This window comes from Phalangium opilio, unplaced genomic scaffold, assembly GCF_054372755.1.
Source record: "Phalangium opilio isolate 3A_F unplaced genomic scaffold, DU_Popi_V2 ptg000070l_1, whole genome shotgun sequence".
NCBI lineage: Eukaryota > Metazoa > Arthropoda > Arachnida > Opiliones > Phalangiidae > Phalangium > Phalangium opilio.
The window spans coordinates 13998242-14012706 of NW_028324182.1; the positions used below are offsets into that span (position 1 = coordinate 13998242).

Genomic DNA, 14465 nt, shown 5'->3' on the forward strand with positions numbered 1-14465 from the left:
TGGAAGAATTCCTATGCCTAGTACACTTTTATCATCTTCAGGAAATTAACAAAGTCTCCCGTGAATAATGAATGAATTGAAGCTGATGGGTATTGTGAAAGTCATCTTAAAAATATATAGGCCTATACGAAGAATAGCGTGAAATGTTCATGGGTGGAAAATAATTATACTTGGCGTTTCTACGCACTCTTTGGTTGCTAGAGAAGTTCGAAGAACTTATTGCCTATACGCCTACTACTATACTATAAAGCGTCTGTGATATTACCATCGATTATACGTCATGACGGATATATAGAGAAAAATGAAAATATTGTGATCGATAATATTTTTCTAAAAAAAACCATACGGAAAAGTCCCATCCTGAGGCTATTAAATATTATTTCCGGGGAAAGGAGGTCGCGGCGTTGAAATCCATATATTTTTATTAATAATCTCGTCTTTTGACGCCTTGTCGGCTTGATATAGGCGTATCACGTGACGGACGCGGCATTGGCCTTCTTCGGTCGTCGTCAGAGCGCCACATTGTGCGTGCTACGGTTGCGTTCCTGTTGGGAACTGACCAACCAAGGACTCCTGAACCTGGTCCACGCTTTGCCGCACTTGACTGTCCTCTCTCTGTCCGGCTGCTCGAAGGTCAGCGACGATGGCGTGGAACTTATCGCCGAGAATTTGAAACAACTGCGCTCCCTCGATCTTAGTTGGTGCCCACGGATAACCGACGCGGCCTTGGAGTACATCGCCTGTGATCTGGCGCAGCTCGAAGAACTTACGCTTGATCGGTGAGTCCATTTCATTCCTTTTTTCCGCGCATTTGACTAACGACTGACGAGTTAAATTACGAAATATCTAATTTCAATTCGCTTGGCGCTATCTGCTCTAAATTCCACTAACGATCGACCCCAACTTGTCTTCGACTTTCCGGCGTTGCGAACAACCCATCCTTCTCCTCCCTCTTTTTCCAAAAGTAAATGATTAAATAAGTTAAATTGAAGGCAAAGGAACTAGTCGTTCGTCTAACAAGTTCACGGTGTAACCCCACGGTCGTTAGTTTAAAGACAGGTAGATGCTAGTACGTCATTTTGTAAAGGGAGCGATGGCAATCTCACTCGATCCGGAGTCGGAGTTTCCTCCACGAGTCCCCGACGATAATGAGCTAAACGCGCTAATAGTTTTGTCCTAATGGTCGCGATTCCGTATATCGCCATCCTCTTCCCATTCATTTCTTCCTCCTCCTTCTCCTCCTCATCTTCTTCTTCCATCCTGATCCATTCCCCCCATCCAATTCGGACTATTTCAAGCCTAAAATACAACAGTTAACGATGGTACACCCTTTCCCGAATCCCGATAAGATGATACACCAGATACCCATAATATGAAGTCAATAATTGGCATTGCAACTTTAACTTAAAGGCCCATGCTTCAGACTACATCAAAATCTTCTTAAATTTACGTCGGTGAAGTCGCTTTGCTGTATTAATTAGACTGCACATACACGTATAAACGACTGTACGTTAAAGATTTTTACAATTTATGGCTGGGTATACGTATATAGAACCATTTCTAATAATATCCCTTCTCTAAAAGCGGAATCGGTCTAGAAAATCGGGGGTGGAAGGTTAGGAATAAGGTAGGGTTCCGGAGCTCTTATTACCCAGGGTATAAATCCCACCATGGGTAGGGGACCCTAACGTTTCATTTAAGGGAGCAATTTGACGGAAGGACCCATTTTCCGTTCAGTGAATCACCGACGTAACGTAGGTATCACCTCCGCGTCCCCCTTCCCCTTTATTCAACCATTCGATTATTAGTAGATTAATCGATCGGATAAAAAACCTTATCTCCTCTTTTCTCTCCCACGTGATGACGTAACGAAAAACAGCCATTTTCTATAACGTATAAACTATAAAAACTTAGACGGGATAACAACGGACGGAGTTATATGATTTATTACAAAATATATTGTTTTTTTGTGCCTTAGAACGTTATCCTTACCCCTTTTGTCACATATAGGACAGAAGAGAAATGGGTACTGGGCATATCTATATGGATTCTACGCCTTTAGGGGCATTAGGGTCTAAGGGGGAATAAAAAAACCTAGCTGAAATGTCGTTATCTATATTACTACTATACAGGGTGTCTCTGAGTCTGAAAGGTCTGCCAGAAATTATAGGGGGGTATTCTTTATGTGATTTTAAGTCGAAAATGTAACTTTTATGACATTTTGAGACAATTAAGGGACATCGTTTTCAAGTGAAGATTGCCCAGAGTATTTTATGGATGCCCCCTTAAATTTAAATGATAAGCTGAAAGACAATGCTAATTAAATTTAAGGGATCATTCGTGAAACACTACTTCAATTTTAACTTGAAAATAGTGTCCATTAGTCGAACATTTTCGACTTGATATCACACAAAGAACTTTGAATTGAATTGAACCAAAGCTATATACCCAAAATACAAGCGCGAGACGTTCAATTCCATATATTGTTTTATCTAGTCGAGGTATACTAGCTCTATAAGTAAGGAGATGGATATAAAAAATGAGAGAACTTGAAAGATTTCCGATGGATTCAGAGTTTCAAAGAAAGGAAAAGATATAGAAGGATTTGAACCATTTCTACTAGATTGAGTTCCTTCTAAAGTCCGTTGATAGGATTGCATTTTTCTTAAGAAAAAAAGAAGGGAGGGGAGGATACCGGGATTTTGAGCCATGGTAAAGGAAGTCTGATATAGTTATACGAGACTCTGAAGCAAAAGGTTAGTTGAAAGGAATTCAAGAAAGAAAGAAAAAAACCCATATGGGATCGTCGTATCTTTAATTCAAAAACCAGGTTGAAGTTTCAGCGACTAAATACGTTCCCTAACTTTGACAAATAATTGTCCAACCTTGGATATGTTTTATTTTTCAAAAACTCGAAAGTTTTGAGGTCATACAAACGTGTCGAATGACACTGTGTGTAAAATGATAAGAACCAAATTTACATTTCTATATTGTAAACATCGTAAGCTAACCAAACCGGAATTAATAAGTTATAGCCTGGTTATAGGTATTTATAAATAATCGTTTGAATAGTAATGTCCTGTATAAATAACTCAAAATTCCATTTAAATATTCCAATATTGACATTATTTCTAAGGATGGACTATACTCGTACACACTACTCCCACATACTGTTATAAACGTCAAAATAAAGCTAAACCCCGAGTCTTATTAGCAAAAATTGCAAAAACCGTAACGTTTTCCACTGGAATGTTTACTTTAAGCTCGTCCTAGGGGGTTTGCTTTTCAAAATGGGTCTGGGGTTTTAAGAGGAAAAATACAAGGGGATACAATTTAAACGTTGGAATGAAGAAGATTGAGAGAAAAAAGCGTATCCGCGATGCTTCGTCGCTTGTTTGTCGAGTCGGCACAAGCTTCGCGAAAGAGAAGCTGCTGCATGCAGCAAGGGGAAAAAAGAAACAAGGAAAACTATGCGGCTAAAAATTTATGGTCATGGAATAGAAGTACAGAGGGCGACATGTCAAGAGGTATACGTATTACAGAGAATACAATTCTGTACGGTATAGTAACAAAGATCCATTGTCTTTTTGCTTACATTGTGAAATTACATTTGTTTCCAAATTCCCTTAACAGTGACACCCTGCAAGAACATAAGAGAAAGTGAAGGGCAAAAACCTTGCAAAGGCTAATTCAAATCTATCGTTAAGCCTAACGTCAACTGTTAGGAACAATAAGTAATTCAAAACTCTTCACTAAACCTAATTGAAAATCTACTGTTAAGTGTTAAGCCTTGAACGTGAACGTTAAGGAACGATTTATTTATCTGCACAATTGGAAATATCAATCTCTTCTCCAAGTCAAGCGTGATTCAACATCTATACTGCTAGGCCTAACGTACAGAAACGATACGTAATTCCTAAGCCTAATTCAAACTTATTCCATATAAGTAAAAGCAATTATACGTCATTAGTTAGGGGTGTACTATAGTTTTTAGCTTTCAACGTCATTAGGCGTGGCTTAATGTTAAATCCCCCACGCCCACCACAAGAATACCCAAGCGCACCAGGTCAGGCAGTATACGAAAGGGATTAAATACTTTGGGACGTACTATACTTTACCGCGTACAGTGGCTTTTCAACTGTTTTAAAAGTCCGCTCGAGAACGAACAAGGGGATATGTTCTAATACTCCTGGTACAAAGCGGAGACTTCCGGTAGGTAACCTTTAACTTCAGTGTCAGCTTAAATCAACGTTGAAATGACCCCCTCCCGACCCCAAATACTTAATCCCTGGACAAATTTCGGAAGGATTAAGAATTCAGAGTTAAAAGAGCTGAGCTAAGAATCTTTCTCCATCATCAAATCCCCACAGAGTCTTCCAATTTCGAGGCCGCGAAAGGATGAAACAGAATAAAAGCTATATAGGACACTCAATCCAAAGAGAAAACCTACAAGAAAACTAGGCTTAAAAATAAAAAGCTCATTACATGAAATAAAACATTTCCCTCGTTCAAATATAAATTTAAACACTGCAGTGCATCTAAGCAACCCATTAATGGGTCTTGTCCAACCCCTTAAAAACGGTGTACCTTAGTTCTCCTTCGAACCTTCTAGGCTTTCTTGGGATTAGTGGATAGAAATCCTGGCAATTAAAAGAAACCTCGCTTTAACCCTTTAGGTTTGTTTGTATATCTTTCATCAAAGGTCACGTACGTCGGCAAAAACAAATATACACTATACCCTTTCGGAAAGAAGGAAAAAAAATCCACTAAAATCAAAGATAAATGAAGTGTTCTTTCGCGCTAATGATGAGGAACCAATTGGGATATTCACCGTTTCAACTTATATACCGTCTCGGTGGCAATGAATGAGAGAAGAAAAAAATTAAGTAAGCTCGGAGAAGTAGAGGGAGATAGAGAAAGAAGGGGTATAGGGCCTAATTTTTTTGCCGTCTGTTAGAGATAAATAAATTTAAGAAGCTGTCTGCGTTTTTAAGTTTGATTCAATGCCAGAAGTAATTGCTGGTTAAAATCATTCCTCTTCATAGTTTTAACTAGGAGTAATAAGTACTGTAAAGAAAAAGGGTTAGAGATCAAATCAGATCCACTTTTATTTTGTCGTCTCGTGGGCCCGAGTCTTGAGTGTCGAACCGCGGGTCCCTTGTCCAAAGGACAAAGGTTAATTTGGTCCTTTCCCCACCCTTACGAGGTCAATTACTTGTTACACTATCGCAATTTCCATTTAAAATAAGTGTTGTCCATTGGTTTCCCACGCTCGGATTTCAAAGTAACCTTTATCTCCCGTTCCAAGAGAGAGTTCATACTCCTAGTTGAAAAGCTGAAGAGCTAAATAAAAGCAGTCGAGTTGAAAGAGTATAGGCTATAGTAACCAAGGAAATACCTTGGAGTATGATTCCGTATCAGAGGAATTACAAAAATAAAGAAAGGCTATATAAAAAAACCCACTCCATCTCTCTCTACTTTCAAATGACGTCCTAATCTCACTTCCATCTTTTTTATATCAATGAGAATTCTAGGAATAGAAAAAGGTTGACGGTATTTTGGGCTTCCATAGCTACATTATAGATACGGAAAAGGAAACCATAGTTTATCAGAAAAGATTTTTGGCAAAAGAGCTAAAAGAGTTTTACTGTTCGGAAGCTGCACGAAGCGGGGATGAATTTTAGCCATCCTAATTATTTACTTCCTATTCAACCTCTTTTAATTCCGCATATTTTACACGTACAAACGGATCATAAAATATCCATCCACGCCTCGTGAATTTCGCAAAGGAGTAACAGTAACTCTGCAGTAGACAAGTATCTCTGAGAGGTATACATGCACAAGCATCTAGAGACCCATTTCACCCAAAAACTTTTCGCAACTTTTGATTTCTTTTTTATTTCTTCATCCTCGTTTTGTAAAGCCCAATAGTATCGATTTCTTTTAAAAGCTGTTATTTGAGATCCTTTTTAGGGTATCACCACCTCCCTCGGCTCCCAGAACCCAGGCTCTTTTAAAGCTTACCTATCCAGACTGTTTGTTCCGTTCTTTAAGGCCCAATTTTCTCTTTCTAAAGACAAAACGAACGTGCTAGGGCCAGCCGTTAAGGGCGAATAAAAAGGGGCTAAAAACAAGGGTAAAGGGGCTCGTTTAATTTGGTCATAATAAAAGAAAAATAGGTCAAAAGAGAGAAGAAAGAGGTAGAGAGATATTAGCGCCTATCTTATGTCCTATATCGCCTATTACATTATTTGCGGAAAGCTGGTGTTTACTGCAATTTAAACCAAATGATGAGAACCCTTTTATAACTGGAGATATCTCTGCAGGATCTGTAAGATTTTCCTTCACTGTACAACACACTTGTAGTTAATCATAATTTAGTGTAACATTATCGGTAAGGGTGAAAATGATACCAAAACAATTTAAGAAGAGATCATAAAATTGAGGTAAAAGTGATCCCAAGAGAGTGCATAATTTCCCTTAATGACTCATTTTAATGATGTATCACTTATTTAAGATTAATATTAAAATTCCATTAAGAGCCTAAAAAAATTGGGTATAGGCGCAGTGCGACGGATTCCAATAAAACACTTTTCAACACGTACCTACATGTACTACATCCCGTTTAAATAGCACATCTCACATCCTAACTCGACATAAAACGTTTTTGAACTCTTAACTTAGAGTGTAACATTACGAATCTGACGACCACAGTCCGAGCAGCAGCGCGTCTTAAAGATAAACATCAGTTCCTTTCGGCCTCTACAGAGTGTTTTCCCAGCGAGGCGTCTTTTGGTCGCGTCTCTCTTTCTTTCTTTTCTATACACGAGAAAAAGCGAAGAGTAGACTAGAGAATGATGGAAGTAGGAGAGACGACAGAGAGAGAGAGAAAAGGAAGTAGAATCTTTAAGGGAAAAGAGACTACCGAGCTGGCTTCTCTATGCAGTGTCATTTCCATCTTTATTCTTTGGGGTAACGTACATTACAATAGTCTTTTCTCTTTCACTCTTTCTCTGGGACTGACCGAGATAAAAGGTATATGGGGTATAAAAAGTATCAAGAAAGGAAGTTAACTACGTAGTAGAGGTAGATCAGAGAGAATCCCATTGACGTCCATAGAGGTATAGAGTTGTAATGGCACTATGTTTTTACCAAAATTGCCTGTTAGAATTAAATAGAACCCCAATTATTTTAGTTCGTTTCATGGATCGACAGGGTTTTCACGCACGCCCTCGAAGGATTTGGTTTTGGTTGTAGATTTCTGACACTACAAAGCGGAGGTGTCCAAAAGGACTGGTCACTGGGGATAGAGTGGATTAGATGATTTTGGATATAGTATTCTTGTTGGTTAAAATGGACGCGATCAGAATTCCTGGTTGAAAATGACCCAAAATGTTTACTTTACGCAATTAACTTTTGGTATAAAAAGTAAACATGAAAAGAAACGTTCGCAACACGTCTTTCCCCTTAAGATGACTCTGGTTTCTTAGATCAAAACAAGAACGCGAACCCTCTTTCGTCTATCTACATAAAAGTAAGGGTAGAGTTTAGGCAAACCACTCCATATATTATGGATAGAAAGAGATGGGTCGGGTCGTATCCTAAGAGGGCTCTCCGCGGAATAACAGTGTCGGGCGTGAAAAGTATAGACGAGCTGCAGGTCCCAGATATTTCGAGAGCTTTCTGTATGGGAAGGGATGGTAGGGGATCGAGAGAGAGAACCGCGGAGAAATCTTAAAAACGCTTAAAGAGGCAAAAACGTGTCGGTAACAAAGATTTTTATGACCTCCCGGGCATCGAGCTAGCAAACTGGCGTGGTTCTGATGCTGCGGTATATACAGCTTTCTTTGATATAAAGCCCTAGCTAAGAAAATGGGTGTTAACGCTTTATGCGCGTGTTGAAGACGGGAAGGGGATGGATAAACGCCAGAGGAAGGAAATTCGGAGAATGGATCAAGAGAGAGAAAGAGAGAGAAGGGAGGTTTTTTTTATCCCCTTCAACATGAAATCGATAAAAAACTTGAACCTAATGACGCTCGAAACTAAAGCTATGTTATGCGGGAAACTACGGTCTAGGGAGTTACAATAATTTTTTTTTTTTTTCATTCATAAGAATGGTAAAAGGAAGACTTCCAAAGCAAGCTCAATATATAAATCAAGTACTGAGGTTGAATTTAGAGTTCGACAAAGTACAAATTCTCAGAGCAACTGTTTACCATTCGCTCTGCAAAGTTATAAGGCAAAGGGTCATGTTAGAATTTTCGAAAGAGTTTATAAAACAATAATTCATCTACATTATATAGAGAAGATACAAGCAATTTAACTTAGTTTATCCTACACGTAACACGTTAGGCTTTTCTGAATGAAACAATTGACGTCATGGGGGGGCTAGAGTTTCAGTCCCCACACAACAACAACAGTAACACTGTATCTACTCCACAGAGGCCTAACGCGTAGGCGCCTTATTATCTTCGTGGTTCCCAACTGAAATATTCATTATTATTTTTTACCTTACAATGAAATATTCATTTACGTTGTTTCATTGAGATGTATAATTCACTACATATACACCAGTTAAAATTAACAATTGACGTTTGAAGGCGCAACCTCATTTCAATACGGTTTAATTAGTTAAAATTGATCGAAAGCTGCACTTTTGTAAATCGTATACTTCTCTTTAAGGGCGTTTTTTTATACATATAAATTTGCGAAAGGAAATGATAGACTGTCGAGGGAACGAGATTGAGGAGGTAGGAGAAAAATTGGATTGGAGCATGCAGGGTCCTTCGCTCAGTGGTACGCCTGGGCAACCCTATTCTGAATCTGAGTCAACCGTAGCTCGTGCAACTGCTGGTGTGCGTGGTGAGAACGTGTGTCGACGTAATTCGGATAAAAAGAAGGGGCCCCCTTTTTCGGGTTTCCCCTTGGCTATAACACCGCACACAACCGTCCGTGTGTGCCCCAGAATTGATTCAATTCTTCCAATAATATTTAAAGTGTATTTAAATAGAAAAATTTTAAACACACCATTATAAACGCGTCTATTACTTAGTACGTATAAATACAAATATTAATTTTTCAATAATTTAAAAAAAATTACAATAAAAACATATTTGCTCCCTTAGAACATTTCGCGATACCGGAGGTTGATGATAGTTCCCTGTGACAAGAAATAATGCTTAGGGTTAAGCCTAATCTAACACACAATGTTAAGCCTAGTTTGAAACTTTAAATTCAAGCGAAGGTTGAAAGAAAAACACTTCCCGAGCATTCCGAATATCACAATCGATTTTTGGGTGAACTTTGTTTCTTAATTATTTCAAAAAATTATATCTTGGTGTCAAATTAACCGATTTTAACGAGTGTTGTCTTATTTTAAAGAAAAACCTTGTAAAACTGGACTTTTAAAGTGCATTTTAAATGAGTCAAGTAACGAAAATTCCCATTTCAAATCATAGACATCGAAAATTCCCACGATACTCAATTTTCCTGACACAAAGACAGACTATTCTAGGGACAATTGGATTAATTCACGGTTTGTGGATACGTTATAGATCGGCCGAGCAAGTCGTTCTAGCCCACCTTATCCATATGAATATAATCCGGTCTACGGTACCAAAAAGAGGAGGGGGTTCGAGGGGAGGGTGAGACAATTTTGGCAAAGAGCTATATCTAACGGTACAGCGATACAGAAACAGTTGGACTTTGCGTGATGGGGTAGAAATACATAGTCCATGCATGGAGGTCGAGGGTTCTTAGCTTAATGGTGGCGGAGGCGAAGGACACGTACAGTACGTGTCGACGGTATTCCATTTTTTTTTTCTTTTTCGGAAAAGAACAATAAACTCAACCATGCTGCCTGCCCTTAATGGTTCCAGGAACGCGATCGTTCTATACCTTCATAATATTATACCTCAGTCTCTACTCCTCTCCATAACGTTTAACCCAAAGGACATGCAAGAGTTGACAAAAAGAAAATGTTCCCTAAAACAACTGTATTATTTCCTTCCAGTTTATTTTCCCGCAATTATAGTGTAACGAAACAATAAACGTAAGTAAGTAGATGCCTCTACCGATTGTTACAGTCATTTAAAAGTTTCATAAAGGGCATTTCTTTATGGACTGTCAGAAATTAAGTGGGATGTTCTTTGGGGAAATCAATTTTGAGACGAAAAATGGAACTTCTATCCCCATTTTGTTTGCCACAAGGGACACTGTTTCAAATCTTAACTTGAAAACAGTGACTCGGACGTCAAAATGGAGTTAGAAGTTATACTTTCGACTCAGTTAAAATTGATTTCCCAAAAAACATCTCCCTTAATAGTTTTAGGGGACTTTAATGAACAATAAGTAAACGTTGCGTCATACTTAGAAACAAGGATTATGTAAGAAAAATTAAAATAAAAACACATGCTATAAAAGCAATCATAGTTTAACCAACCAATACCGCGAAAGAAAAGTCTATTTACACGCAGTCTTAAAGATTTGAACGTATTTAAATCGGGAGAAAGATTCCAAATGAATTCAGAAGCGCGTCTGCGTATATACGTGAGACAATACGCAACGTTTGCTCAACTAATAATTGCTAGTGCAATTTTCGGTTAAATAGGGTACATAGTACTTATTAAAACGAAGCTGAAGGAAAAGAGGAAATATTTATTCGACGATACAATCACCTCATTTATTCTATTCCCGATTTCCAAGTATACCATCCCCATCCATACATATTCCGGAATCCCCCGTCTTCCTAATTGGGATGAAGTCTAGCATCCCTCGCTATGCATAAAAGCCTATATACACACACATACCACCATCTCTCCCTTTCCCTCTCTGTCGCTCGCTTGCATTTTCCTATTTTCTAGTTCAGCAAATTTTAATAAACGACCCAGGAGAAACTAGGACGTACGCCTACCAACCATGGCTTTCTAGTTTCCTCTCCATCCTTTCTCCGATTATTTGATTTTTAAAAAAGAGAGGGATGCGGAGAGGCGCAAGATGCCTTATTCCCATTCCATTATCATCCCGAGCTCCAGCTCCCTCTCTGCATACGGCATTCATGGTTTCCAAGGTAGTAATGTTCAAGTTCGCCTGGTAACTGTGAATACAGTTCAACGGTATCACCACCCTTCTTTAGCTTCATTTAATGGATATTCGCGTATGAGAAGTTATTCGGATCTTATTGTTTAATATTGCGGAAGATGCTAGAAGGGAAAGGGATCTTTCCCTAAACTTGGGCCACCTGCATTTTATCTATAATTTCCATTCATCAATTATACGCGTACAGAATTATATTATAGAAGAGAGAATAGAGAAGAGTGGTATTATCTATGTATCCTTTGTTTCTTACAAGCAGTGTCATTCGACAAGGGGTTGGACACACTGCAGACCAAGAATACATAGAATTCTTCACCTTGGAATCTTCATGCCATTCTGCTTGTATTATAGAGGAGGAGTTGTGGAAACTGACAGACTGACGTCAGGCAACTCAAATCGAATTTACAGGAAATTATCCCATTCCTTAGACACTCGAATTTTCCAGGTTTATTCTTAGCAAATATATATATATATATATAACGGTAAATGTCGTCTGCGGCCCACTTTGACTTAATTATGATTGGGTCGACGTACAAGACGTCTTGTCGGCTTTCTTTCATTATTCTTCATTGGGATTTAATTAAGAGTAAAAACGTCCTACATCCCTTTATCAAATGAGCCATTCATTATTCCTTCCCCATCACCGTAAAGAAAAAAAAAGAAGAAGAAGAAGATGATGATGAAAAAGAAGGAGTTATTTTAAATCTATCGTCCCTAGAGGTATATTTGAAGAGAATGTGTTCTTGACAGTTTTCGAAATTTTCGACAACTTAACTAGACAAGCTAGAGATTTCGTATACTTTCATTGCACTAAAAAAATTCAGTTTTTTTTCTTCAAATATTAAGAAAAAAATTGTACTCTTCGGTTTTGTCACAAATTTTTAATCTCAAAACTCATAGTTTTTTTGTATCTTGGTAAAAAGTTAACCGATTATAACGAAATTTCTCTTAATTGAAAGAAGAAGAAAAAAAAACCACCCTACCTCATTAAATTCGGATTTTAAAAATTTAATTTAAATTAAATTAAACTCGCTTTTTAAATATTTTAATTCGTTCTAGTCCTACTTGAAAAGTTACAAAATCAATTATAATTGTCCCTGACTTTTGTAACGATTTTAAAAATCCCTAACATTTTTAACACCCAATTTTCAAAAGCATCATGTTTTAATTTACAGGCAGATTTCTTTGTCCTTTACTAGAAGTTAGAAACATTATAACAGCGTAGAAGTAACAAACATTATAACAGCGTAGACCTACTGCTCTCTTAAATCTTAAATGCAGTAAATTTAATGATGGGCTTAAAAGTATCACTACAATAAAAATCTTTATGGCTTCAATACCACCACCATCACGGCGATGGTCCTCCTCTCCTCCAATACCAATCTATTCTACCCCTTGAAGTCATAAATAAGGTTGTTAAAAGCTCCTACGGATTTTCACCAACGGATTTAGCGACCATATAGAAGCCGTATCAAAGTTTTCTATTTCATTCAAGACCATTCCAAAACCCAAGATATCTATTTTTCCAACGCGCATTATTCCTAACGTAAAAATAGACATTTTTCCATAACGCCAAGGCCTAAGAAAAGTTTCAAAATATCTATATAACTATTATGGAAGGGGAAAAAATGAATGTAATGTAGAGGTTTATACGCGTACGTTAGTAGGTCAAACTAAAGCTATATCGTATAAACAAGTATTACAAAACGTATACAGCGATCGATAACAGCGCCGCGTAACGGTTTAGACCGTAAATAAAGAAAGAGGTTTCGCCGGCCGGTTGAGCGTAAATAGAGAAATGGTACTCGCAATAGCGTGTATGATTTTTCGCAGTCTTTTGGTTTTTATTTATCCTTAGAAGGAAAGTCTAGTTTTGACCAACGTCCAAAAAAAAGAAAGGAAAGGCCAAGTTACCAAGTATTCATGCTCTACGCATTTTTCTAGGATTCTGGGATAAAAGAAATAAAAAAACACAGAAACTATTTTTCCTCTCTCTCTCTCTCTCGCTCTGTCTTTTAACCCTTGGCTCTTATTTCTCTCGTTCTATATGGTGAGAACGTTTTTGGAATCGCTAAAGAAACGATTGAAATATGAAAGAGTTTTTTCTTCCCTTTTTCTATTTCCATTTTTTTTGGTATCTCGGAAACCCCTTTAACCACATTCGTTTCGTTTGGTCATTCCCGTCCGGGGGAGTTCATCCTTTTTAAACTTGTTAAAAAAACAGGAACTTTTTTTGGCGGGGAAAATAATGTATTTTCACGCGGGTTTAAGTAAGACTTGTTCAGACTCGCGCGCCTAAATTCGTGAATGTCTTCTGTATCATAAAGAAAAAAGAAGAAAAATAAATCTAAAATATTTTCAATGGTGGAAAAAATGTAGAATAAACATTGTTTGAAGTGAAATTTGACCTTAAATATATCAGGTCACGATACAGACCATTAAAATCTCTTTAATTAAAAAGGAACAATATAATAAAAGATCAATAGTCATTAAAGAAAAATCACATTTTACGTTATTGCCCCTTTGTTCGAGCTATACCCCTAGCAGCGATGTAAGGCAGGTGAAACATTTCTACAGGGGCAGATTGAAAATACATGGGATCATTTCACCCTGGATGTAAGCTTCCCCTACATACATAGTCGAATCTACCTCGCTCAAACATTCTTGAATTCTTTTAAAGAATACAGAATAAGTTAAACAGAGCGTAAACTTAAGATCTCTGCTTCTTATTATTTGAAGATAATATTATTCAAGTCCTCTTTTTTTGGGAATCCTTAACGGAAAGAGAAAGAGGACATTCGTCATCATTTCCGAAAGAGAGAGAGAGAGGGAGAGAAAGAGAGAGGAAGAAGAAAAAAGGATGGAGGATGATAAAAAAGGTTTCAATAAAAATAACTTAACGTTATGGTATCCACAAAAATGACTTCTCTTTTTCTCTCTCAAAAAATATATGAAACCTTACCTAAATTTCAAGGATAACTGCAAACACTAAGCCTGTCAGACATTACTTTTAAGTATAAAGAGTTACAATGTTGCGTTGCTCTTTTTAAAGAACTGCATACTAAAGACGCTTACTAAACGACATTTTTTTGTTAATGATAGAGTTAAAAGGAACGACACTTTGGGTTTCAAATTACAACAAAAACCTAACTACGTGATCTATTTATAAACACTACCATTAAAAGATATAACTTAAAATTTATTTGATTACTTTATTCAAGAAATAAGACTTAATATGATACTTTAAATAAAAAATACTTATAGATAATTATAGATATAGTGTAATTTCTAGGAGGGGGGAAAATATTTTAATTTTACAAAATCTTAAACTGCATAATTAAAAAACGAATATAAAACTAAAAGGTTCGTAA

At 37.3% G+C, this 14465-nt stretch overlaps 2 protein-coding genes across 4 annotated transcripts in view; one reads left to right on the plus strand and one right to left on the minus strand.

The window, feature by feature from the left end:
* Nucleotides 1–14465, minus strand: part of unk (RING finger protein unk) — a 42408-nt gene that overhangs the window by 16412 nt on the left and 11531 nt on the right. The gene's annotated exons all lie outside the window — the stretch shown is intronic.
* The window catches only part of LOC149661843 (uncharacterized), a 31882-nt gene that overhangs the window by 5498 nt on the left and 11919 nt on the right, over nt 1–14465 (plus strand). The window contains exon 4 of the mRNA XM_089843368.1: nt 466–779. Coding sequence (XP_089699494.1) covers nt 466–779 — 314 coding nt within the window. The remainder of the gene's footprint in view (nt 1–465; nt 780–14465) is intronic.